Genomic DNA, 26,846 nt, shown 5'->3' with positions numbered 1-26,846 from the left:
ATACAACTAACTTCTATTAAGTCAGGCACTTGAAGAGATTTATAAAAATGCAAAGATGCTATACTTCCCATTATATTTTTTAAATATTTTTTCATATAAAATATTTATGTTGGGGTGCCTGAGTAGCTCAGTCGGTTAAGCATCCGACTTCAGCTCAGATCACGATCTCACAGTTCATGAGTTTGAGCCCAGCACAGGGCTCTGCAATGACAGTGTGGAGACTGCTTGAGATTTTCTCTCTTCCTCTGTCTCTGCCCCTTTCTCCCTCTCTCTCTCAAAATAAATAAAATATAAACACTTATATTAACATACAATGGATTTTCTAAATGACTATTTAATTTTACATATTCTCGGCTTTTTCTAACAATAAATGGAAATAGATAAAAATCTATATAACCAAAGCTCTGTGAAGTCTTCAATAACTTAAAAAAAATTTTTTTAATGTTTATTTTTGAAAGAGAGACAGAGAGACAGAGAGCAAGCAGGGGAGGGGCAGAGAGAGAGAGAGGGAGAGACAAAACCAAAGCAGGCTCCAAGCTCTGAGCTGTTGGCACAGAGCCCGACAAGGGGCTCAAACCCGCGAACCGTGAGATCATCACCTGAGCCGAAGTCTGGCGCTTAACCTACTGAGCCCACCCAGGAGCCCTTTCAATAACTTTTAAGAGTATAAAAAGGTCATGAGACCAAAAAGTTTGAGAACTGCTGACTTAAATAACATATACATACATAAAAGAGACTACCATGCAGTTACTTAATAGAATAATTATGTGGGTAGGGGTGCCTGGGTGGCTCAGTTGGTTGACTGACTCTTGGTTTCAGTGCAGGTCATGATCTTTCTTGGCTGTGAGAAGAGCCCTGCGTGTTCAGCATGGAGCCTGCTTGGGATATTCTCTCTCTCTCTCTCTCTCTCTCTCTCTCTCCCTCTCCCTCTCTCCCTCTACCCCTCCCCCACTCGCATGCACATTCTCTCTCAAAACAAATAAATAAACTTTCAAAAAAAGGGGGGGATAATTATGTGGGTAAAGTTATCCCTAAGACGTCGGACATGAAACCCAGAGCCATGGAGGAAAGGTGATACTGGACTACATAAATATCAAAAACCTGTGGGGCGCCTGAGTTAAGAATCATCCAACTCTTGATTTTGGCTCACAGTCATGAAATCATGAGATCAAGTCTCCCACCTGCCAACGCTCCCCCCAGCACTGGGCATGGAGGCCTGTTTGAGATTTTCTCTCCCTCTGCCCCTCCCTCCCCCACCAAAAAAAAAAAGACCTGTAAAAAACATAATTCCACAGACAATGCTCTAAGACAAATGATTTGGTAATTCATTTTCAACCTAATGCCCCACCTGGATGAGTTAGCATCCCTAATTATAGTGCTTGGAATTAAACTTTAAAAGATACCACCCTTCCACCTCAACAGACAAAAGAAATGAGCAGTCTGTCCACAGATAAAAACAAAAATGATCAATAAATATGAAACTGCTTTGGAACTTCAATAAAAGAAATGCAAACAAAATGACAAGACATTGGTTTTATAAATCAGAATAGGACCAGTTCATCTGGTCCTGAAAAGACTGATGGCACCAATTGGCAAAGATGTAGAAACCAGGAACTCTCAAACTGCTAAGAGCCTAAACTGATAAAAGGAGGATAATTTGGCAATTATCTACAAAAGTTAGTCTTTAACCTAAGAAATCTGAAACTTCTATAAATATATTCACACAAGTGCACAAAAACATATAGGAATGTGTACACTACAACACTGTAAATAGAAAACAAAATCTATATACTCATTAATATAAGCTTAATATGACTATATATTCATTTACTATAAGGCAGTAGTTTAAAATAATGAGCCCAAATCTGCACAAACAAAAAAGGTCACCTGTATAAAAAAAAAAAAAAAAAAAAAAAAGATATGTACATTGAAAAGCTCTGGAGGGGCGCCTGGGTGGCTCAGTTGGTTGAGCGTCTGACTTTGGGCTCAGGTCATGATCTCACGCTCCATGAGGTCAAGCCCCGCATCAGGCTCTGTGTTGACAGCTCAGAGCCTGGAGTCTGCTTCCGATTCTGTGTCTCCCTCTCTCTCTGTCCCTGTCCCTCCCCTGCTTGTGCTCTGTCTCCCTGTCTCTCAAAAGTAAATAAACATTGGGGCGCCTGGGTGGCGCAGTCGGTTAAGCGTCCGACTTCAGCCAGGTCACGATCTCGCGGTCCGTGAGTTCGAGCCCCGTGTCGGGCTCTGGGCTGATGGCTCAGAGCCTGGAGCCTGTTTCCGATTCTGTGTCTCCCTCTCTCTCTGCCCCTCCCCCGTTCATGCTCTGTCTCTCTCTGTCCCAAAAATAAATAAACGTTGAAAAAAAAAATTTAATAAAAAAATATAAAAAAAAAAAAAGTAAATAAACATTAAAAATTTTAAAAGAAGAAAAAAGAAAAGCTCTGGAAAACTACAAACCAAATTTAGCACTGACTACTCCACAGAGTGAAGAAAAGTAAAATGGAGAAGAGAATATCTGAGGAAAATCAGAGAACATTTACTTTATATACTTGTACTCTGATGATTTGCTTTCTTATAATTATTATAGATTAAGTAAATAATGAGGAAACTACCAAAATGTGAACATAAAGCATCCTGGAATATTTTTCTAAATGATGCTATTTTACACAGGAAGTGCAATCATAGAGAAACTGAAATCCTCACAGGCCATTTGTCTACTGATGACACTTTAAAAAAAAATTTTTTTTAATGTTTATTTATTTTTGAGAGAGAGAGAGAGAGCGAGCGAGCAAGCATGAGTGGGGGAGGGGCAGAAAGAAAGGGAGACACAGAATCCAAAGCAGGCTCCAGGCTCTGAGCTGTCAGCACACAGCCCGACGTAGGGCTCAAACTCGCAAACCATGATATCAGGACCTGAGCCGAAGCTGGACGCTCAACTGACTGAGCCACCCAGGCACCCCTACTGATGACACTTTAAAAAAAAAAATTTTTTTTTATGTTTACTTACTTTTTGAGAGAGTGTGTGTGGGGGGGGGGGGGGACAGAGAGAGAGGGAGGCAGAGAATCTGAAGCAGATTCCAGGCTCTGAACCCGATGTGGGGCTGGAACCCCAAAACCAAAACCATGAAAGCATGACCTGAGCTGAAGTCAGTTGCTTAACCAACTGAGCCACCCAGGGGCTCCTCAGATTTTATTCAAACTGTGAGGGATTATGTCTTGATTACTTTCCCAACAACAACACTAAAAACTGGGCTTAGCACAGACAGAAGGCATAAAGAGTGGCTTTTTATAAGATAATACTAAAAAGATGAAAAAATACCTTAAGGGGTTTGGTGCTGTTAGGCTGAATTATATGAAATTGCTGCTAATCAATAGTTCAACTTTGGTATAATGCTTTCTTGAGGATAGATTATACCTCTATGGACTATCTGATCTTCGATAACTCACTCACTAGCTGACAATCTTCACTGTCCAGAGCATTAATTTCTTCCTCGCTACAGGATATGCTGAACTACAGGTCTCCTATGAAAAACTACACAAAACACATTTGGACTTTTATTTCAGTGAGTCTACCAAGATAATGAGAAACGATAAGAGATACTGCAGATTCAGTTACAGACCACCATAATAAAGCAAATATTGCAATAATGTCAATTGAAGTTTCTGGTTTCCCACTGCACATAAAAGTTATGTTTATACTATACTGTAGTATAGTAAGGATACAATAGGATTATGTATTTAAAAATGTGTATGTTTCAATTTAAAAATATTTTATTGCTGGGGGTGCCTGGATGGCTCAGTCAGTTAAGCATCCGACTCTTGATTTTGGCTCAGGTCATGGTCTCACAGTTCATGAGTCTGAGCCCTGCTTGAGGACTTCTCTCTCAAAATAAATAAACTTAAAATGCTAACCATTATCCAAGCTTTTAGTGAGTCACCTTTTTGCTCATGGAAGGTCTTGCCTTGGTGTTGCTGGCTGCTGCCTGACCAGTGGGTGGTTACTGAAGGATGGGGTGGCTGCGGTAATTTCTTAAAGTAAGACAACAATGAAAATTTGCTGTCAACACTGATTGATTCTTCCTTGGACAAACGATTTCTCCATTGCATGCAATGCTGTTTGGTATTTTACCCACAGAGCTTCTTTCAAAATTGGAGTCAATCCTCTCAAACTCTGCTGCTGCTTTATCCAACTAAGTTTATGTAATATTCTAAATCTTCTGTTGTCATTTCAACAATCTGCACAGCATCTTCACCAGGAGTAGGTACCATCTCAAGAAACTATTTTCTGTGCTTATCCATAATAAGCAACTCCTTACCCATTCAGTTTTATGATGAGATTATAGCAATTCAGTCACACCTTCAGGCTCCAATTCTAATTCTAGTTCTCTTGCTATTTCTACCACATTTGTAGTTACTTCTTCCACCAAAGTCTTGAACCCTTCAAAGTCATCCAGGAGGACTGGAATCAACTTCTTCCAAATGCTTGTTCATGTTGACATTTTGAGCTCTACCCATGAATCACCATGTTCTTAATGGCATCTCAGAATGGTGAATCCTTTCCAGGGGCACCTGAGTGGCCCAGTTGATTAAGCATCTGACTTTGATTTGGGTTCAGGTCATGATCTCACAGTCTGAGTTGGAGCCCCTCATCTGGCTCTCTGCAGAGCCTGCTTTAGATCCTCTGTCCCCCTCTCTCCCTGCCTTTCCTCCACCCACGCACTCTCTCCCTCTCTCAAAAATAAACATTAAAAAAAAAAACAAACAAACAAACAACAGTGAATCCTTTCCAGAAGGTTTTCAATGTACTTTGCCCAGATCATCCAGAGGAATGACTATCTATGGCAGCTATAGTCTTACAAAATGTATTTCTTAAATAGTAAGACTTGGAAGTCAAAATTACTCTTAAGCTGCAAAATGGATGTTGTATTAGCAGGCATGAAAATAACATGAACCTTGTACATCCCAACCAGAACCCTTGGGTGACCAGAATCATTTTCAATGAGTAGTATTTTGAAAGGAATCTTTTTGCTCTGAGCAAGTTTCAACACTGGGCTTAAAATATTCAGTAAACCATGTTGTAAACAGAAGTGCTGTTATCCACTTTATTGCTCCATTTATAAAGCACAGGAGAGTAGATATAGCATTATTCTTTAGGGCCCTAGGATTTTCAGGATGGTAAATGAGCACTGGCTTCAACCTAAAGCCACCAGTTGTATTAGACTCTAACAGGAAAGTCAGCCTGTCTTTTGAAGCTTTAAAGCCAGGCACTGACTTCTCCTCTCTAGCTATGGAAGTCCATCTAGATGGACTAAATCTTCTTCCACTAAAAGGCTGTTTCATCTTCACTGAAAATCTATTGTTTAGCGAAGCCAGCTTCATAATGATCTTAGCTAAATCTTCTGGATACTTGCTGCAGCATCTACATCAGCACTTGTTGCTTCATCTTGCCCTTTTATATCATGGAAATGGCTTCTTTCCTTAAGCCTCACAAACCAAACCTGTGTTAGCTTTAACCTTTTCTTCTGCAGCTGCCTCACCTTTTTCAGCCATCACAGAATTGAAGAGAATTAGGCCCTTGCTCTGGATCAGGTTTTGGCTTAGGGGAATGTTAAGGTTGGTTTGATCTTCTATCCAGATCACTCAAACTTTCTCCATTTCAACAGTAAGTCTGTTTCACTTTCTTATCATTCATGTGCTTGCTGGAGTAGCACTAATTTCCTTCAAGAACTTTTCCTTTGCATTCACAACTTGGCTGTTGAACAACAGGTTTAGTTTTTGGCCTCTCTTGGCTTTCAACATGCCTTCCTCACTCAGCTTAATCATTTCTAGCTCTTGAATTGAAGTGAGATGTGTGGGACTCTTCCTTTCACCTGAGCACTTAGAGGCCACTGTAGGGTTACTTATTGACCTAATTTCAATATTGTGCCTCAGGGAATAGGGAGAACAGAGGAGAGGGAGAGAGATGGGGGAACAACTGGTCAGGAAAGCAGTCAGAACACAGACAACATTTATTAAGTTTGCCATTTTATATGGGCACAGTTCATGGTGCCCCAACACAACTATAATAGTAACAAATCAAAGATCACTGATTACAGATCACCATAACAAACACAGTGAAAAAGTTTGAGATATTGTGAGAATTGCCAAAATGTGAGAGACACAAAATGAGCAAATGCTGTTGGAAAAATAGCACCAACAGACTTGTTCAATGCAGGGTTGCCACAAACCTTCAATTTGAAAAAAAAATGCAGTATCTGCAAAATCCGATAAAACACAGTATGCTGTGAAACATACATAGGCTTATAGGATCTTTAAAAGTCTTGGGGTAGGAGAATGAAAGGAACTTGAACACTTATATATCCCCAGAAATTAATTCCAATTTACTTTCCTCCAGATTCTTACAATGTTTCTGCATTGCCTTTTTCTTTTCACCATCAGCTCTCAGTACATTCATTTTAATTTTCATCATATAAACCATAAAAATACAAACATACTGGGAAGTGGTGGGGTGGTGTTAATGAGCTATAGTCAACTGTAACTATGAAACTCAATTCATCTTTTTTTTTTTTTTTAAGTAGGCTCTGCACCCAACATGGGGCTTAAACTCACAACCCCTGAGATCAAGAATCACATGCTCTACCAACTGAGCCACCCAGGTGCCCCAAAGCTTAACTCATCTTAACCTCTCCTCTTTTCTTCTAACTTGGCTTAAATACAAACTAACCGGAGTGCCTGGGTAGCTCAGTTAAGTGTCCGACCCTTGATCTCAGCTCAGGTCTTGATCTCAGGGTTGTGAGTTCAAACTCCACATTGGGCTCCACAATGGTTGTGGAGCCTACTTTAAAAAAAAACAAAAAAAAACCACCCACCAGACTCCACATCCCTTAGAGCTTTTTCTCCTTCACACCCCAACTTTAAGTTGCTTATCTTCTCTATAACACATTTGTATACTTTCTATTCACTATGCAAACTACTCCAATCTTTTTCCATCATCTACATTCTACTAAATTTTCTCCTACATTAGCAAAGAATTTGCCATTCAATCCAATGGCCATTCTGAAATGTTTATTACTCAATCCAATGGGTATGTGACCTTTTTGTGGCACATACGCTATTGACCACATACCTGTCCTTAAAACAAACCATTTTCTTTGCTTCTCTGACCACCACTCTATTCTAGTTTATACAGTTTATATGTCTAAACCCTTCATAGGCATTCTCCCTCCAAAAAATCCCTTACATGCTGGTATCCCAAGCCTCTGTCTTGAGTCAAGTTCACTTTAAAGAGAATTCATGTACTACTAGTTTCACTCACCACCAATTACTGGTGAACTTCAAACCCAATGTCTCAACCAGTTCTTTCTGAGCTCAAGACTCACACATAAAACTGCTTACTAGAAACAGGTTACCCAAATGAAAATGGAATCCTCAACCTAATATATTTAAAACTAGTCTCACCCAGTCATTCACCATTTACCTTACTGCCTAAGTCAGAAAAACCTGTATGTCAGAAGGCTTACCTGTTCTGTAAAGGATGTTTAATATAGTGTTCTGGGTTAGCAACCTCCTGATTAGATTCTGTTTTCTCTTCTTCTGAAGGCGGGGGATTAGGAGTAGGGGTGGTTTCCTAATGGAAAATAATAAAACATTATTTTAAATGTCTTAACTATGATAACAATACTCTAAATCAACTTGAACTAATATTGCCAATATTCCCTTTCTAAGGAGAAAAAATTACAGCAGAAGCATTTCATAAAATAGACCACAGACCAAGCTCTAAGAAAAGCACCCGACTCTCCCATTCTAGCCATCTCTGCACTAAGAGCAAAGGGTTTCTCAAGTTTAAAAATACAGTAACAATATTATATACAGTTATCTTTCACTTACGCATTTTAGTATCAGAAAGATTGTTAGACACCATGCAACAAAATTAAGGAAATCAGCTGTCTTTCTTAACATACCATTAAAGTACTATGTACGATTTGGAGAATGGGGGGAATACAACTAATGTTGGAGAGTATAACAGCTTTATAAAGTGACCAAGTCAATACTATATAGGTCTTTCCTTCATGTCATACTGTTATATAGTAACCTAAAAGTTCTGCAACTTCTGTCATTTTCAACTAGCCCTAGGCAAAAAAGCTCAACACTGGCTTGAACTAAATCTTCTTCTTGGTTAGACATAATTAATATTGCCATCTAAAAATGTCAGGGAAAAAAGGAGCTTGTGGATGATCTGTGTTCACAGCTCATGTAGCTCTTCACCCTGTTATAAATTATGGTCAACAAAACAGAATGCCAAGGAAAGGCACCAGAAGCTAAAAGAAAAGCTGATTTTGTTCAAAAAGGGCACCACAACAAGAGTCTAGGGGTCAAATTTAAACCAGCAAAACCCTCGAGATATTATGTTCACATTAACAAGATTATGTAAATCAGTTATGTAGGATCTAAAAGATCTAGCAGGTAGGTGGTAAATATTCAACTGACAAAACACATTTTTCTTAATAACATGACATGTCCAGGAATTAATTTCTACTGGCCTAAGAAATTGCTCACAGCAGGAGCTAGGTCTTGATTTTGCTCATAATTATAATGCCAATGAGCAAAGTGCTATACTCAATAGGAATTTATTGGCGTGATCACTTAAGTAATAAATTTAAATGTTTACAAAGCAATTAAGACCCTAAAATTTACAGTCAATGCTTTAAAAATCACCATTTTTTACTGCATTTTTCCATCACAGTCAATTTACATCTTCGTATAATTACCAAAAACTATTCCTTACCCCACTAGCTTAAAATTAATGACAGTCTCCAGACAGGCAGTCTCCATGAATAAACAGGGAACGGTTAGGGACTAACAAGGCAGGTGGGCTTTGGGAGACAAAGTACTAGAGAAAAATGGGCTGCAGAGGTGTGAGCCTCAAAAAATCTAGGTTAAAAGCCCTCGCAGGTCCTTGGCTAGTTTAAACTGTGACATTCAGAGTACAGCAACAGCTGAGCCAAGACTTCAGAGGCCAATAACATAAGACTGGGTTCAGACCAAGCCAGAGTGGGTGGGTGAAATCCTCAGCTTTCTGATGAAATCCTAGAAAGGCCATGCCCTAGGAATCAGGTGAAACACATCTAACAAAACCTAAAACCAACCTTTGACAATATCAAGGTAATCTACCTATAAATTAAGTGCCTCCAAGAACCAAACTCTACACTCTTCAGGAGAGAACATAATCCTGTGTCTCTGAATGTTATTTACAATACCCTACCAATCAAACATTACTAGACATGTAAAGAATTTCTTAAGTCACTAATCATCAAGAGATTAACCTGTCCACAGAAAGACATCCAAGCATGATCCAAATAATGAAATTAATAACTATGATTACTATGGGAAAATAGCAAAGTCTTAATAATCAAGATTGTTACAGTAAAATAGAAGAAAAGATAAGGAGAGAGATGAAAAAAACAGAGTATTTGAAAATGAAACTGAGAGTGCCTAGGTGGCTTAGTCAGTTAAGCATCTGACTCGGTTTAGGCTCAGGTCATGATCTCATGGTTCCTGATTTTGAGTTCTACACTGGGCTCTGTGCTGTCAGTGTGGAACCTGCTTAGAATTCTCTTTCCCTCTCTCTCTGTTCCTCCCAGCCTTGTGTGCTCTCTCTCTCTCAAAATAAATAAACTTAAAAAAAGGGAACAAATCTATTTTAAAGGAACCAAATGGAAATTATGGAACTGCCAAGTACAATGTCTGAAATTAAGAGCTCTCTGAATTTGATTAACAAGAAATTCAACTCAGCAGAATGTAAGACTGGTGAAATCAAAGATAAGTCAACAGAAGATATTCAAATAGAGAGAGGGGGAAAATAGATGCTAAGAAACACTGGTATCAATGACAGCCTAACTATGAAGAGAGCCCAAATGCCCATCAACCGATGGATAAAGATGATGTGGTAAATACACACACACACACACACACACACACACACACACGGAATATTACTCAGCTGTTAAAAAAAAATGAAATCTTGCCATTTGCAACAACGTGGATGGAGCTAGTGTATTATACCAAGAGAAATAAGTGAAAGAAAGACAAACACCATAAGATTTCATTCATATGTGAAATTTAAGAAACAAAACAGGTGAACATATGGGAGGAGGGAGAAAAAAGAGAGGGAAACAAACCATAAGAGACTCTTGACGATAGAGAACTGAGGAGTTGGAAGGAGGTAGATGGAGGATGGGCTAGATGGGGGATGGGTGCTAAGGAGGGCATTTGTTATGATGAGCACTGGGAGTTGTATGTAAGTGATGAATCCCTGAATACTACTGCTGAAACCAATATTACACTGTACGTTAACTAAAATTTAAATAAAAATTTGAAGAAAAAAAAACACTGTCGAAGAGGTTTAAAAAGTTCAAAGACAAGATGAGAAAATGGGACAGAAGCAATACATAAATAATGACCAAAATATATAGTATCTCATCCGAAACTCAAGTCACAGACTCAAAAACCTGAAGGAATTTCAAGCAGTAAAACACAAACAAAATTGTATCTGGGCACATCAGATTCAAACTACTGAAAACTAAATATAAAGAAGCCATATTAAAAGCAGTTAGGAAATCGGTGTTGGGGGCGGGGGCAGATGGGTGGTTCAGTTGGTTAAGCATCTGACTCCGGCTCAGGTCATGATCTCACAGTTCGTGAGTTCGAAAGTCCTACATTAGGCTCTGTGTTGACAGCTCAGAGCCTGGAGCCTGCTTCGAATTGTGTGTGTGTGTGTGTGTGTGTGTGTGTGTCTGCCCCTCCCCTACGCATGCTCCTTCTCTCTCAAAAATAAATACTAAAAAAATTTTTTTTAATAAAAATAAAAGCAGTTAGGAGGGAAACACACACACACACACACACACACACACACACACACACACACCCCTAACTTTCCAACAGCAACTATGGAAGCCATAAGACAACAGAATATCTCCATGCTGAAAGAAAAACTGTCAACCTAGAATTCAATGCCTAGGAAAAATATCCTTCACAACCCACCCCACACCACCACCACCCCACATACACACAGGTCCAACGTAAGGGGAACACCAAAGGAAAAGTCTTCAGGCTAGAGGAAGAATAAGATCCCACTAGGAACATGAAAATGCAAAAAAGGAATGAAAAGCCCTGCAAAAGGTAAATCAGTGGGTAAATATGTAAGAAACTACAAATAGTTTAAAGGAACAATAATAATGATGTCTTAGGGAGTTTAAAATATTAGTGATTGGTCCTAGCAAAGGACAGAGTATATATATGGATTTGTGAGGTTGGGTATGAAGTATATTCTTCCTCCAAAAGTTCAGTAAATTCTCTTATCTAAAAGACAAGTAAAATTTACTCGTAAGTTCCAAATCCTCAATACAAACCATACTTTCAGAACATTTATTTAAACAGTTTATGTCAGCAGCACACTAAAAAATAATTAATTATAGTATGAGTAATTACAAGTTTCATGAGGTCCAAAATGTCACCTAACTCAGTATTTTCCTTTCTTTTTGGTTTCTCAACTCTTCTCACAATTAGGGGAATGATGAAAGACTCAGATGGTATAAAAAGTCTCTGGACACATAGGAATTGAAAGCAGTTAATAACAGGAAAAAGTATATTCAGTTCCTAGAATTTAAAAAAAGTTTCTTTTAAAATTTAAAAGTCCTACCTTACTTGATGTTTTAGTCTTTATACTAAGAATATATAATTTTAGATTTTTCTTATAACCAAAATACTCAACTTTAAAAAATGTGTCTGTGGATATATGAATAAGTATAATTTAAAATCTTTCAGTATTCACTTTTAATATAGAAATATGCTAGGTGTTAAGACAAATACTCTAAAAAATATCTTAACCATAGGGGCGCCTGGGTGGCGCAGTCGGTTAAGTGTCCAACTTCAGCCAGGTCACGATCTCGCGGTCCGTGAGTTCGAGCCCCGCGTCGGGCTCTGGGCTGTTGGCTCAGAGCCTGGAGCCTGTTTCCGATTCTGTGTCTCCCTCTCTCTCTGTCCCTCCCCCGTTCATGCTATGTCTCTCTCTGTCCCAAAAATAAATAAACGTTGAAAAAAGAAAAATTTAAAAAAAAAAAATATCTTAACCATAGACATTCATCTTTTCAGTAGTTAAAACCTCTTTTTCATAACGTAAGCAATATTGATGTTTCTTTTATTTAGCCTTTTAAGTTACTATGTGCAGTTTAATAGTCTTCTGTTTAAAATTTTAACTTAAGGATTTCTCAAACTCTTCTAATAAAGCAAAAATGGTTTTAATAGCCAATTATTTTCAAGATGGAATACAAAATACTCTATGAAAATATCCATATGGCACAAACCAAATCTAATAAGATTTAGAAACCACTTCATGATAGAAATTACCTATGAAAACATTAACATTATACAGGGCACATTTTCAAAAAAAAAGAAAAAAATGCATATTTTCTTGGCATACATTTTCTCATTTAGGTCATATTTTGTTATGACCATCTACTTTTCTTAGCAGTCCATTCTTTTTTTTTTTAATGTTTATTTTGAGAGAAAGAGAGGAACAGGCACACACAAGCAGGAGAGGGGCTGAGAGAGCAGGAAAGAGAGAATCCCAGAGGGCTCCGTGATGCCAGCACACAGCCAGACACGGGGCTCAGTCTCAGGAACTGTGAGATCATGACCTGAACCAAATTCAAGAGTTAGAGGCTTAACTGACTGAGCCACCCAGGAGCCCCTCACCAATCCATTCTTAATCAGCAGAAATTTAAACCAAAAAGCTTACTATCAAACAGTCACCTTCTAAGTTTCTTGCAGTTATGTTGTAAATTATTGCAAAGGAAAAAAAAAAACAAAACAAAACTTGGGACTATTGAGGCATGCCTCATTAAAATCATTTCCTGCTAATTTCTTTCAACTTATTATTTTGTTGTTATAAAACCTCTTAAGTTTGATTCACATAATCGGAATTTTTTTTTAACTGAGATAAAACATTAGAAAAATAATATCAATGTAGGCTATTTAAAACTTTCAGGCTAATTCAGTGGGGGTAGTCCATTCTACGGGGAAATTCCAATTTCTAAACAACCTCTTGAATCTATGGCAACATATACAATGAGAAACGATGTCCAGAATGATGGCCATAATATATTAAACTCTTTGATCAAAAAATGATTTATAATTACCACCATATGCCAAACCAGAACAAAGAAATACAATTTATTTTTCTAAGGGACTGAAACAAAAAAACCACACTTTCAGTTCCACTCTTAAGCATAAGCCTGTAACAAATCTCCAAATTATCCATTATTTGTCCTAATTTGCTAAGTACTTCTAATATAAACTGAATTTGAAAATAAAATTATCTTAAAATTTTATCTCCTCTTAAAACTATTTGTAAAGTTATTAACTACGAAGGTTTCTGAGACTTAAGATTACCATGAAATAGGTACAGGAGGGCTATGTGGTATTTGTCAACAGCAATTTCACAAAATTCTCTCTGAAAACTCCATAGCAGGGGTTTTCATGGTATGTTTAACAACTGATTCAATCAGTTATTTTTAAATGTGGAAGATCATCAAATCAGCAAGGAACCAAAATTATTGTATGATTGTAGAAGAACTAAAAAACATTTTATAACCTGTCATTTTTATTGTTGCTTCACATATAGAGCAAATAATAAAATAGTTTCAAATTTACATTCAATTTAAAAACAAAATTCTTCACCACAAAGTTCCACAACATTCCTGTATCTACTCTCTCAGCTTGACAGTCTCCTCTGTAAGCAAATTTCATTAGAAATTACATCTAAAATACCCATGCTTTACCAGTATTTCTAAATTTTAAAATTATGCAAAAACACAAAAGGCTAATTTAACAGATTATAGCTACTCTCAAAGTAATCAAATACATTCTTTCCAAGTTGTTATTTAAATTCCAATTAACATACAGTGTAGCAGTAGTTTCAGGTATAGAATTTAGTGATTCAACACTTAACATACAACACTGGGTGCTCATCACAGCCCAATGCCCTCCTTAAACCCTTCCCTCCACAGACCTCCCCTCCAGTAATGATCAGTTTGTTCTCTATAGTTTAGAGCCTGTTTCTTGGCCTGCCTCTTTTTTTAAACCCCTATTTGGTTTCTTAAATTCCACATATGAGTAAATCATGTTTTTCTCTGACTTGACTTACTCAGCTTAGCATAATACTCTCTAGCTCCATCCATGCCATTGCAAACGGCAAGATTTCTTTCATTTTTTATGGCTAATTATCCAGTGTGTATACACACACACACACACACACACACACCACATCTTCATCCATTCACCAATGGACGCCTGGTTGTTTCCATAATTTGGCTATTGTTGATATTGCTGCTATTAACATTGGGGTGCATGTATCCCTTCAAATTAGTATTTCTGTATCCTTTGGGTAAATACCTAGTACTACAATTGCTGGATTGTAGGGTAGTTCTATTTTTTTTTAAAGAAATTTTTTTAATGTTTTATTTATTATTGAGAGAGAGAGTATGAGCTGGGGAGGGGCAGAGAGAGAGGGAGGCACAGAATCCAAAGCAGGCTCCAGGCTCTGAGCTGTCAGCACAGCCCATTGCAGGGCTCGAACTCATCAACTGTGAGATCATGACCTGAGCTGACTGAGACACCCAGGAGCCCCAAAGTAGTTCTATTTTTAACTTTCTGAGGAACTTCCATACAGTTTTCCAGAGCGGCTGCACCAGTTTGTATTCCCATCAACAGTGTAAGAGGGTTCCCCTTACTCCACATCCTCGCCAACACCTGTTGCTTCCTGTGTTGTTAATTTTGTTCCAAGTAATCAAATACATTTTTAGCTTAAAAGACAAACTATACTTGAAAAACTATTGTATAAGACATTTCAGGTGGTGAGAACGGAGAGCCATTCTCAAAGCAATGAGAGCCACAAAGCCATGAGAGTGCAGTGCTTAACTAGAAGATGGTAAAGAACCAATGAGACTTAAAGAGTTCATGAAACCAAAGACACACTAGAACAGTGGGCTGAAGGGAGATTGTGAAAGGCCTCAAAGGTCAGGCTAAAAGTGTTACCTTTCATCTTGTGAGCAATGGAAGCCATTCACTGACAGATCAAAATGATTAAATACTGATGACAAGTAAGGGAATAGAAAAGACAACGAGTTTAAGTGCAAAATATTAAAACTGGTTTTGGATTTGCTGAGTTAATGAGATTCAAATAAACAAGCTGTCTTATAATTCAGTGGTCCCAGGCTCAATAGGTGTCATAGCAAGAGAAGAAAGTCGGGGGGGGGGGGGGGGGGGGAGTAGAGCAAGGGTGGGACAAGTCTAACAATTAGCCGCAAAGAAATCTCCAGCAACTTTTGAATGTTGCTACAGCATGGTAGAATGTAGTAACATTCTGCAAAAACCAGCACATGTATCAAACACAATATTAACTTTGTGGGTCAATCCTAATATTATAAAGCTAGATACTCCGTAGATATAGTATTGTCTCTCTAATCTGACTAAAGTTTAGATTCTTCCTTCTAGCCATGTTCAATTCTACACTGCTTTAATTCCAAAACCATGGTGTGCTTTTTCATGGTTATGAACATTCAAGATTTTTCATTAACTCAACCCAAACACACAAACTATCTCTCCTTAGAAATAACAATAAGCCTTACCCTCAGGACACCCAATTAGTGTCTTCCATGAACAAATGAACAAATATTACTTCAATGAACAAATATTACTACTAAGAACTTCCAGAGTCTCCCAACCCCCACACCTTTGGGGCATCCCCTAAACCTTAACTTGAAGTAAGCAAAAATCACTTGGCACTAATAAGTTAGGTTTTAAAACAAAGTGTGGTCCACAGACTTCTGCTGGTTATAGTCTACAACGAGGTTAGGTATAGAAATAGAAAGTAGGGGCGCCTGGGTGGCTCAGTCGGTTAAGTATCAGACTCTTGGTTTTGGCTCAGGTATGATCTCACAGCTTGTGAGATCCAGGCCCACATGGGGCTCTGTGCTGACAGTGTGGAGCCTGCTTGGAATTTTCTTTCTGCCCCTCCTACCGCCTCCAGCACGTGCATGTGTGTGCTCTCTCAAAATAAATAAATAATATGGAACATAAACACTTAGAATACTTCATAGAAATCTGACAGTATTTTTGTACCTGGTCACACTAAAAATAGCAAATTCAGGCTTACATTTTTGTGCATTTTTTTCACTTTTATCCTATTTCCATGATTTACAAAAACATTACATTAAAACTGTTTAAAAACAAAATAGAAAACAAATTCATGTTCTGCTAGAGTATGAGAAGCACTGGTTTAGGTCACATACTCTTGAGCCATGTTACCCAGATTAGAATCCCAGCTCTGCCATTCACAGTTGTATAATTGCAGGCAAATTCAACAGAACAACAAATAATGGATAATGATATTATTGGTAACCCATTTTCAGTAGCACTTTCTCATATTCTCCCTTCCTTGCTTCACTACTTTTCTTAGCAGAATTAGAAAAGACCAGTTGCAGAATTAACAGAAATATAAATGCTATTATGGCAAAGATAACTGCAATTATCTCTACAAATTACTCCACATTTCAGTAAACTGAAGGCACTACATACATGAAAGGTATGAAATAATGAGAAGAGTAAGCAAATAAGAACAGAAAAGGATGGTGTTTTATGACTTTTAAAGTGGTTACACCCATCCTCACACTTCATCATAGGTAACACTTACAAAGCAGTTACTATCAAATAATGTGCTACATACTTTTATATACGTTATTTCAACATTTATATAAACTCAGTCAATATATTTAATCTTCACAATACTGTGAAACTACTGTTCTCTCTGCTTTTCAAATTTAAGTGCTGAGAAGTTACTATGGCCTAGTTGTACTCTACACTGAATTCAAGACTGTCAGGGTTCATGGATAGGAATACTGCATGTCCTGGTTTTACCTGTTTGTTGCTTCAGCTATTAGAACCTTTGTTCACTCTCAAAAGTGCCCCAGAGTTGGAGAATAAATTACATATGGTACTAAGGTACATGGTACTAAGGTACTCCTTCCAGGCAGCATACCCCTGTGCTGTATATACTATACTATATATAGTATATACTATATATATACTATACACTATATACTACACACACACACACACACACACACACACACACACACACTATACTTAGTGCCACAGCCTCAGGCTCAACACCTTCACTATCTTGCAAGCACATGCCACTGCCAATAAGCTAGAAAAAAAAAAAAAAAAAAGGCATAAATGGTGCACCTCACACTCCCAACACACACAAAATCCCACTAGGATAAAAAGCAAGAAAATGCCAATGATTAATCACAGTGGTTTATATTGTTATACAAGACAGCATACGAATTGCCTATGTGGTCAAATACCTCAGAAATACAGGCAAGTATAAATAAAATCCTCTCTTTATGGATATAAATAACTGGAAGGAGAAAATCATTTCCTACAAGTATGATATGTAAACAGACTTCAAGATACTCTACTCTTCCTTCTCGTCTCCAAACATTCAGTTCCTAGGTCTCTTGCAAACAATACAACTCCCCGAGCACTCTCCCATAAGTAAATTACTATAATTAATTAACAAATACACAAGAACAAGTGGTTTTACCACTTGCCTTGTAAGGTATATAACTTGGTGTAAACACTGAAAAGCATCACAAATAGTTTAAATCAATTGTTTTGGTTGTTAAAGTGATACCAGCTAATCCAGCATCCCACATCACAAAAATGGAGGCTGTGGATTTTGCAGATCTTCTTCCTTGTCATAATAAAGGATCAAAATAGTGATCTTTGTGCTCTAAAATAAAAAGCTGAAGCAGAAAAACAACATATGCAGATTTAGCAAAATACAAACCTTTTAAGTTTAAAGCACTGCTCAAATGGGAGAAAATTTTTCCATGTAAAGGACTGTGAAAGCCCATATATCAATTCCAATTCAAAAGACATTACTTATTTTAATATTCTTCTCAATTGATGTAAAATGACATCTACACAACAAAAAATACTTGAAGCAGAGGTATAGACGGGAAGAGCTGTAATGATTTGTACAAATCGTGTCGTATCTAAAGTGCTGCAAAATTTAATAGGTGTTCAATCTATTTGAGTAACAATAACCTAGTTACCTCATTAAAATTAATGACTAGCACTAAACTTTTCAGTGAACAGAGTTGATTAAGTTTGCTGCTCTACAGCTTAAAAAAAAAAAAAAGCCTATCTCTGAATAGACAGCAAGGTATACTTAACCACATTTTACACCTATTAAAAAAAAAAAAAATCCCTACAGGCCACACTTGAATTTCTGATCTTCTGGAATAGAATTTCAAAACTTGGATGCATATGTCTTTTTTTTTTTTTTTAACTTTTATTTTTGAGACAGAGAGAGACAGAGCATGAACGGGGGAGGGTCAGAGAGAGAGGGAGACACAGAATCGGAAACAGGCTCCAGGCTCTGAGCTGTCAGCACAGAGCCCGACGCGGGGCTCAAACTCACAAACCGCGAGATCATGACCTGAGCCGAAGTCAGACGCTTAACCGACTGAGCCACCCAGGCGCCCGGGATGCATATGTCTTTAACTCTTCACTAGAAAGAGTTGTAGGCACCTTGTTTCATTTAAGATCACCTGACACCCAAATTACTCTGCACATCTTATGTTGCTTAGGACAAGATCTCAAATTCAGAAACGAAAGCGGGATGATAGAGACATAAATAAACATGTGTGATCTAGAATGACAACAGGCTAACGATAAAATTTAAATGTCAGTGCTGGTTAAACCAAAGGCTACCAGAGACTCCTACTTTACAATAACTAAGGAAATTTATAGAAGTTAAACATTACACAAAATTAAAAAGTACTTCAAATAACATTAAAATGATGTTAGGACAAGCATTTTCACTGCACAAAATTACACTGGTTCCAGTAGCATGATAATTTCTATTTCAATTATTCTTTAAAGCTTAAAATTACAATCTGAAAGGCAAACGTTTTAAAGAATTTAACTGCTGCTTCTTTTTAAGTTTATTGCTTTTAAAACTATAACAAAACGTGGGGCGCCTGGGTGGCACAGTCGGTTAAGCATCCGACTTCAGCCAGGTCACGATCTCGCGGTCCGTGAGTTCGAGCCCCGCGTCAGGCTCTGGGCTGATGGCTCAGAGCCTGGAGCCTGTTTCCGATTCTGTGTCTCCCTCTCTCTCTGGCCCTCCCCCGTTCATGCTCTCTCTCTGTCCCAAAAATAAATAAACGAAAAAAAAAAAATTTAAAAAAAAAACTATAACAAAACGTAATGACACTGAATGTTAGTTTAAAAATCAATCTTGGGGCACCTGTGTCTCATCAGTTAAGTGCACAACTCTTGGTTTTAGTTCAGGTCATGATCTCATGGTTCTTGGGTTCAAGCCCCATGTCAGGCTCCACACTGACAGCACGAAGCCTGCTTGGGATTTCCTCTCTCTCTCAAAATAAATAAATAAACTTTGGGGTGCCTGGGTGGCTCAGTCAGTTGAGCACTGATTTTGGCTCAGGTCATGATCTCATGGTTCATAAGTCTGAGCCTCACCTATCAGCTATCAGCTATCAGCACAGAGTCCGCTTGGAACCTCTATCCCGCCCCCCGCCCTCAAAAATAAACATTAAAAAAATAACAATAAATACACTTAAAAAAATCAATCTTTACATGGCACAGTTAAACCAGCAGCTGAATTCTTTCTAAATTCTACATGTTTTTTAAAAGTTCTATTAATGTTAGGGGCGCCTGGGTGGCTCAGTTGGTCAAAATGAATAAATAAACTTAAAAAAAAATTCTATAATGTTAAAAGTTAAAGATTAATATTATATTACATAGATACGTATCTATACGTATAGATTATATTACATAGATACGTATCTATGTAATATAATATAATTATAGCTTTTTTTTTTTTTTAAGGTAAGCTCTACTGCCAATAGGGAGCTCGAACTCATAACCCTGAGATCAACACGCACATGCTCTACCAACTGAGCCATCCAGGCACACCAACTATAATTTTAGTAAGAAAACTAGACTTAATATTTAAATTATCTTCCAAAAGAAATCAACTTATATTTCTTTCAAAAAATTAGAAAACCATAGGGACAGTTTTCAAATGTCCCCAGGTTTATAGAGTATATCCTTCCATTTACTGAGCTTGTGAACTATCAAGCTTTCAAATATAAAAAGAGCTATATTCTTTATACGTCTAAAAGATTTCTTCAAAGTATCAGAACACTAACAGTTTTATATATTCTTATGTTAGCAAATAAAAAGTAGAGACAACATAAAACAAAAGATACAACCAAAAGGTAACAGATACATCATGGTGTTTACGACGTAGGCACTAAAAGTGATGCTGAGAAAATGATTTTAAAATGCTAACGTAAATGTGGGAAAAGGTAGATTACAGAAGTGTATAAACAAGGAGCACTTTACTTTATTGGTGGAGGGGACACACTTTTTAATTTAAGAAGTCCTAAATAAACTGTGGTACATCCAGACAATGCAATATTTGTTCTGCACACACAAAAATTGGGCTATCAAAAACTGTGAAAAGACATGGAGGAACCATAAATGTACATTACTAAGTGAAAGAAGCCAGTCTGAAAAGCTATGATTCCAACTATAGGACATTCTGGAAAAGGCAAAAAAACTATGGAGGCAGTAAAAAGATTAGTGGTTGCCAGGTATTAGGAGGGAGGGTTGAAAAAGCAAAGAACACAGTATTTTAGTCAGTGAAACTACTTCTGTGTGACACTATAATGATAAATACATGTCATTACGTATTTTTCTAAACCCAACAATTGTATAACACCAAGAATGAACCCTAATGTAAACTAAAGACTTGAGGGGACAATGATGTATCCACACAGGTCATCTGGTGTAACAAATGTGCTGCTCTGGTGTGGGATGTTGATAGTGGGGGAGGCTGTGCATATGGAAGCAGGAGATACACCAGAACTCTCTGTACCTTCTTCTCAATTTTGTGGTGAACCTAAAAACTTCTCTAAAAATACTCTATTTAAAAGGAAAAGAAAAGGGGCTCCTGGGTGGCTCGGTTGAGTGTCCAACGTCAGCTCAGGTCATGATCTCGCAGTTTGTGGGTTCAAGCCCAGCATTGGGGTTGCTGCTGTCTGTGCAAAGCCCTCTTGGAATCCTCAGGCTACCCCTCTCTCTGCCCCTCTCATGTATGCACTCTCTCAAAAGTAAATCAACAATTTTTTTTAAAAAAAGGAAGAAAGAGGTACAAAGAGATGTAGTGAGAAGAAAAGAATCCACAAACAAGTAAACCAAAATAATACCAAAGAAACCCTAGTTGCCATTACAGATGACTTTTATTCCCCCCGCCCCCAGATCTAAATGTTCCAAATTTACTACAACAAAATATATACTTAAGTCTACTTCTGGACTGTTCAGTCTATTCCAGTGATCTGTCACTATTCAGTAATCCATCTATAGGATTTGAATTTTGTTCCTTCTCAAAATCTCACTAAAATGATGACATTTTTTTCTAAGTCCACAACTATAGAAAGTGCAAGGAAAAAAAGAAAAGAACTGGAACACAGAATGGACAAGTGATTACTTAGCAACGTACACAGCTAGATCCTTAAGTCTCAAAAGCTGGCAGCACCTTTAGAACTAGGAGTTAAGTAGGAGATGAAGTAAATTAAGGAGAATTTGGTGAAAGCTATTTGAAAAATAACTAGATCCCTCAATTCCCTCCCTCTACCTTACTAGGACTGCTGCCATGAGTTCAAAAACAAAAAAGAAAATTAAGCAACTTGGAGGAAGCAGGCAGAGAAAAGAAAATGTCTTTAAAAATACATACCTATTATATCCTCAAAAGGTTAAAATGTTGCATCACAATTACAGAAAGCTATAAAAGTGAACATTCAGAAAACCAGAAAGAACATCTAGAAATTAAAATTATGACACAGAAAATGTTGGAAAATAAACTTCCCAGAAAATACAAAGAGAAAATGAAAGCAGGATTTAAACTGGAAAAAAAAAAAAAAAAGTCAGAGAACCAGGCTAGGAGATCCAATATCTAAATGAATAACTGTTTCAAAGAGAAACTGGGAAGAGGAGAATCACAAATAAATGTGAAGTGATGGACAGGAGTTGCCACATTAAAAAAGTACAATGCGTACCTAGCACAATGGATGAAAACACTCATACTAATAAAGCATGTCATTGTGAAATGGGGACAAAAAAAAAAAAAGTAGGGGAAATGGTCACACACACGCACACACACACGTACAAAACAAAAGAAAAAAGAAAAAAAAGTAGTCATCAGAATAATTTCTGACTTAACGGTCACAACAGATGACCTGGAATGACTAAAATTCCGAAGAAAAGAATTCTACATACACCCAAACTACAGACACGATATTGCTTAGTATGCAAGGTCTCAAAAATCTTTCTCATGTATCTTTTCTCAAAAAATTAGTGGAGATTTGATCTACCAAAATGAAATAAGAATCCAAATAAGACAACAAGGAACATGGCAAATGGAGAGGCACACCAAGGAAGTCAGATGAGAGGAGTCACGAGCATAGTCAAAGACAGGTGTGCACCAGATATAGAGAGCAACATCCAGATTGGAGCAATGCAATTCAGGCTACATTCTTCATTTGATGGCTATAATAATAAAAATGCTTATTATTCTACCCTTAAAAAAAAAACAACAAACAAAACACTGATTGCCATGGTTTGTCTGGCCCAGACTTTTATCTATACTTAACTCACCTTAACCATGTGTTAACAAAGCTCCTTTTCCCTCCTTTGTGCACTGCTCCTTAGAACAGCTACAAATTTCACACCAGGAGTTCACCTTTAATCTACTTTTAAAACAACATACAACCACTCTCCTAACTGAGAGTTCTCTGCCTGGCCCACTGGTTTCCCCAAGAGAGGCTTTTGTAGAGATTCCAGGAAGCTGAAGCCATCATAAAGACATGATGATGCCTTAGGTGATGAGTATACAGGTCTTCAGTTTATTACTCTAAAACTTATACGGATGTGTATCTTTTGTTTTCTACAAATAAACCGTTCACAAATAGAAAGGGAGGGTAGCTCTAAAAATATATATATATATAGCCCAACTATAGTCACAAACTGTTTTATCTAACCAGTTTTTTTTTAATGTTCATTTATTTTTGAGACAGAAAGGCAAAGCAAGAGCGGCGGGGAGGGGCAGAGAGGGAGGGAGACACAGAATCCGAAGCAGGCTCCAAGCTCTGAGCTGTCAGCACAGACACAGGGCTTGAACCCACAAACAGTTGAGATCATGACCTGAGCAGAAGTCAAACACTCTACTGATTGAGCCATCCAGGCACCCCTAACCAGTAGAGTTTTTAAAATTTCAATTTATTGCCAAAACATTTACCTTGCAACTATACTACCTCATGCATGGAAATGATACAGATAAAAGGCTATTCACCACGGACTGTTGGAAATTTCACAAATTGCTGGAAACAACCCAAATATTGATCAATAAAGAAATAACTATGTTTAAGACCAAATTATGCAATACACACCATCAGAAAAAAAAAGTGAAAGCTTTATGTGCTGATATACAACACTCTAAAACACCAGTTATTAAGTGAAAAACATAATGTGCCAGAATAGCGTATATAGTTGACTACTGTTATTTAAAAAAAATATATATACATCCTGTTTACTTACATATACACACACACACACACACACACACACACAAACACACACACACACACACAAATCTCTATGGAAAGTCAGGAAATGACAATGCTGGCGGCCTCTAGAGGTGATTCACCTGGATGGGATCAACTAGAGAAAACAGACTTCATCATATACTCTTTTGTACAAAATGTGAATTTTGAACATAAAGTACTGTCTACTCACACATTTTTTTAAACAGCAAAAAAAGGCTACGGGACAATTTTAATTATCTATACAAGAGCAAATAATTGCCTTTGAAAGTTTAAATACAGACAGAGGTTTCCCTAGGATAAAATTAAATAATTTCTTTAACCAAACTAGTCATATCCAGTTGAACCTTACAAAGTTAAGCCAATTACAATATGCATATGTGTATGTATACATCAGGTGTATCTAGACTAGAGCTATACTGTCCAATTTGGTAGCCACTAGCTATATATGAAATTAAATTTCAAGTAATTAAAATTACATTTAAAGTTGAATGAAGTTTAAAATTCACTTCCTTGGTTTAGGGGTGTCTGGGTGGCTCAGTAGGTCAAGCGTCTAACTCTTGCTTTTGGCTCAGGTCATGATCTCACAGTTCATGGAATCTAGCCCACATCGGGCTCTATGCTGACAGTGCATAGCCTGCTTGGGATGCTCTTCCCCACCCTCTCTCTGCACCTCCCCTGGCTCATGCTATCTCTCTCTCTCTCTCTCTCTCTCTCTCAATAAACATTTAAAAAATAACATAAAATTCACTTCCTTGGTTGAATTAGTCACATTTCAAGTGCTCAATAGGCATGTGGGGCTAGTGGCTACCGTACTGATCAGCTCAGAGAGAGAGAACATTTCCACCATCATGGAAAGTTCTCTTGGACAGCCCATATCTAGAAGAATCCTCAAAAAATAAAAACTGATTGGGGCCCGTGGGGGGCTCAGTCGGTAAGTGTCCGACTTCAGCTCAGGTCTTGATCTCATGGTTTGTGAGTTTGAGCCCTACGTCGGGCTCTGTGCTGATAGCTCAGAGCCTGGAGCCTGCTTCGGATTCCGTGTATGTGCGTGTCTCTCTTTCTCTGCCCCTCCCCCACTTGTGCTCAGTCTCTTTCTCTCTCTCTCAAAAATAAATAAAATGTAAAAAAAAAAAAAAAAATTAAGTTAAAAAAATAAAATAAAAACCGACCAACAGTGTGAATGCTTTGGGAAGGGAAACTAGGTGGCTGGAGAATATAGGTAGAACATAGGTTTTCTGCAATAAAAAAGACAGGACTTAGCCTGTGCCAGGCATCATCCTTAATGTTTCATTTTAACTCACTTAATCCTTACTGTAATTCAATATAATCAGTTTCCCCTATAATTCTACATATTTTCTTTAAGGCATTTAAAAACACTCTGACAATGAGGTCACAGGCTTCACTGCTAAAGGGACCCATCTGAATTTTGGACCATGAGCATGTATTACTAATTCAAGAAAAAAGTTATAAAAAAATAAAACTAAATGCAATTATCTATAAACCAACACCCAAAAGAAATTTTACAATCCTAAATGTTATTTAAAAATACAATGTACCAATTCAAATGAAAAACAAAACAAAACCACATTACTCCATGCCATAACCCATGAATCATCCGGTACATCGTTTCAAAAACAGGATTTTATATTTATTTGTGCATAAGGATGATCTATGCAGCTATTTTATGCTTAAGGTAGGAGTTTTACTGAAGGTAAAGAGTTGGGACTTTCTAGTCTTGGTTGAATTTGTTTCTTTTTTTGAACAGGAAAGTAATACAGCTTGGGGCCAGGACCTGGGTTTGAGTTCAAGTTCCCTCACTTAGGAACTATGTGACCTTGGCAGAAAAACAAACAAATATTACTTGAAATATGAATTTCCCACCTATTATTTATCCTAAAATATTGAGAGCATTAGGAAAAAAACTACAAGAAAAAGATGTACATTTCATCTTTCCATTAAAATATCAAATTTTCTTCCCTTAGTTAATAGTTGGAAGTTATCGGACTTTGTGGCTGCATAAGGTGCTGCCCTAAGATGACCATGTAAAACCTCACAAAAATTCTTCATAGCAATACTAACATTAATTCACATAAATATAAAAATCTTATTGACTGTCACTATAATAAGAGCACAGAAAGATTATACTTAATTTCTGTATAGCACTTTACAGTAACCAGTTTAAAATAGCTAAAAACATGCAAATACATGTTTTAACTCTAACAATTACTGCAGGGGCACCTGGGTGGCTCAATTGATGGAGTGTCCGTCTGTCCGACTCTGGATTTTGGCTCAGGTCCTGATCTCAAGGTTGTGAGATAAAGTCCCCAATCCACATTCAGTGTGGAGCCTGTTTGAGATTCTCTTCCCCCACCCCATACCTCCCCTGCTCTCTTTAAAAAAAAAAATTTTAATAGGGGCACCTGGGTGGCTCAGTAGATTAAGCATCGGACTTGGGTTTGGGTCATGATCTCTCAGTCCGTGAGTTTGAGCCCCACATCGGGCTCTGCGCTGATAGCTCAGAGCCTGGAGCCTGCTTCGGATTCTGTCTCTCTCTCTTTGTCCCTCCCCCCATTCAAAAATGAATAAACATTTAAAAAAAAAACTTTTTTGGGGCGCCTGGGTGGCTCAGTCGGCAAGCGGCCGACTTCGGCTCAGGTCATGATCTTGCAGTCCGTGAGTTCGAGCCCTGCGCTGGGCTCTGTGCTGACAGCTCAGAGCCTGGAGCCTGTTTCAGATTCTGTGTCTCCCTCTCTCTGACCCTCCCCCGTTCATGCTCTGTCTCTGTCTCAAAAATAAATAAACGTTAAAAAAATAAAAATAAAAAATAAACTTTTTAATAAAATGAAGTCTTTAACAATTACTGCAAAGCCATGAGTTTCAGAGAAATCTTATGGTCTTCCTACTACCTTCCTCAAACAATTTAGCTTTTAAGACTAGCAACATACACTCAAAGTTTTTCAAAACAACCGCTTAACTCTTGGCCAGACCATTCACCAAAATTACTAACAGTACAAAAGTAGTTAAGAGTAAATTCCATATTCACAAATTTTTAAAAACTTACTAATACTGTTTTCACTAGCAAAATATTTT

The 26,846-nt window shown here is 37.6% G+C and overlaps 1 protein-coding gene across 3 annotated transcripts in view; it reads right to left on the bottom strand.

Annotated features, from left to right (window-relative positions):
- Positions 1-26,846, bottom strand: part of EIF4E (eukaryotic translation initiation factor 4E) — a 49,444-nt gene that overhangs the window by 13,074 nt on the left and 9,524 nt on the right. For all 3 annotated transcript variants that reach the window (XM_030313393.1, XM_030313394.1, XM_030313395.1), the window contains one exon: positions 7,518-7,624. In XM_030313393.1, coding sequence (XP_030169253.1) covers positions 7,518-7,624 — 107 coding nt within the window. The remainder of the gene's footprint in view (positions 1-7,517; positions 7,625-26,846) is intronic.

This window comes from Lynx canadensis, chromosome B1 (assembly GCF_007474595.2).
Source record: "Lynx canadensis isolate LIC74 chromosome B1, mLynCan4.pri.v2, whole genome shotgun sequence".
Taxonomy (NCBI): domain Eukaryota; kingdom Metazoa; phylum Chordata; class Mammalia; order Carnivora; family Felidae; genus Lynx; species Lynx canadensis.
Note: the sequence above shows the minus strand (reverse complement) of the source record. Positions and strands in the feature narration are given on the sequence as shown.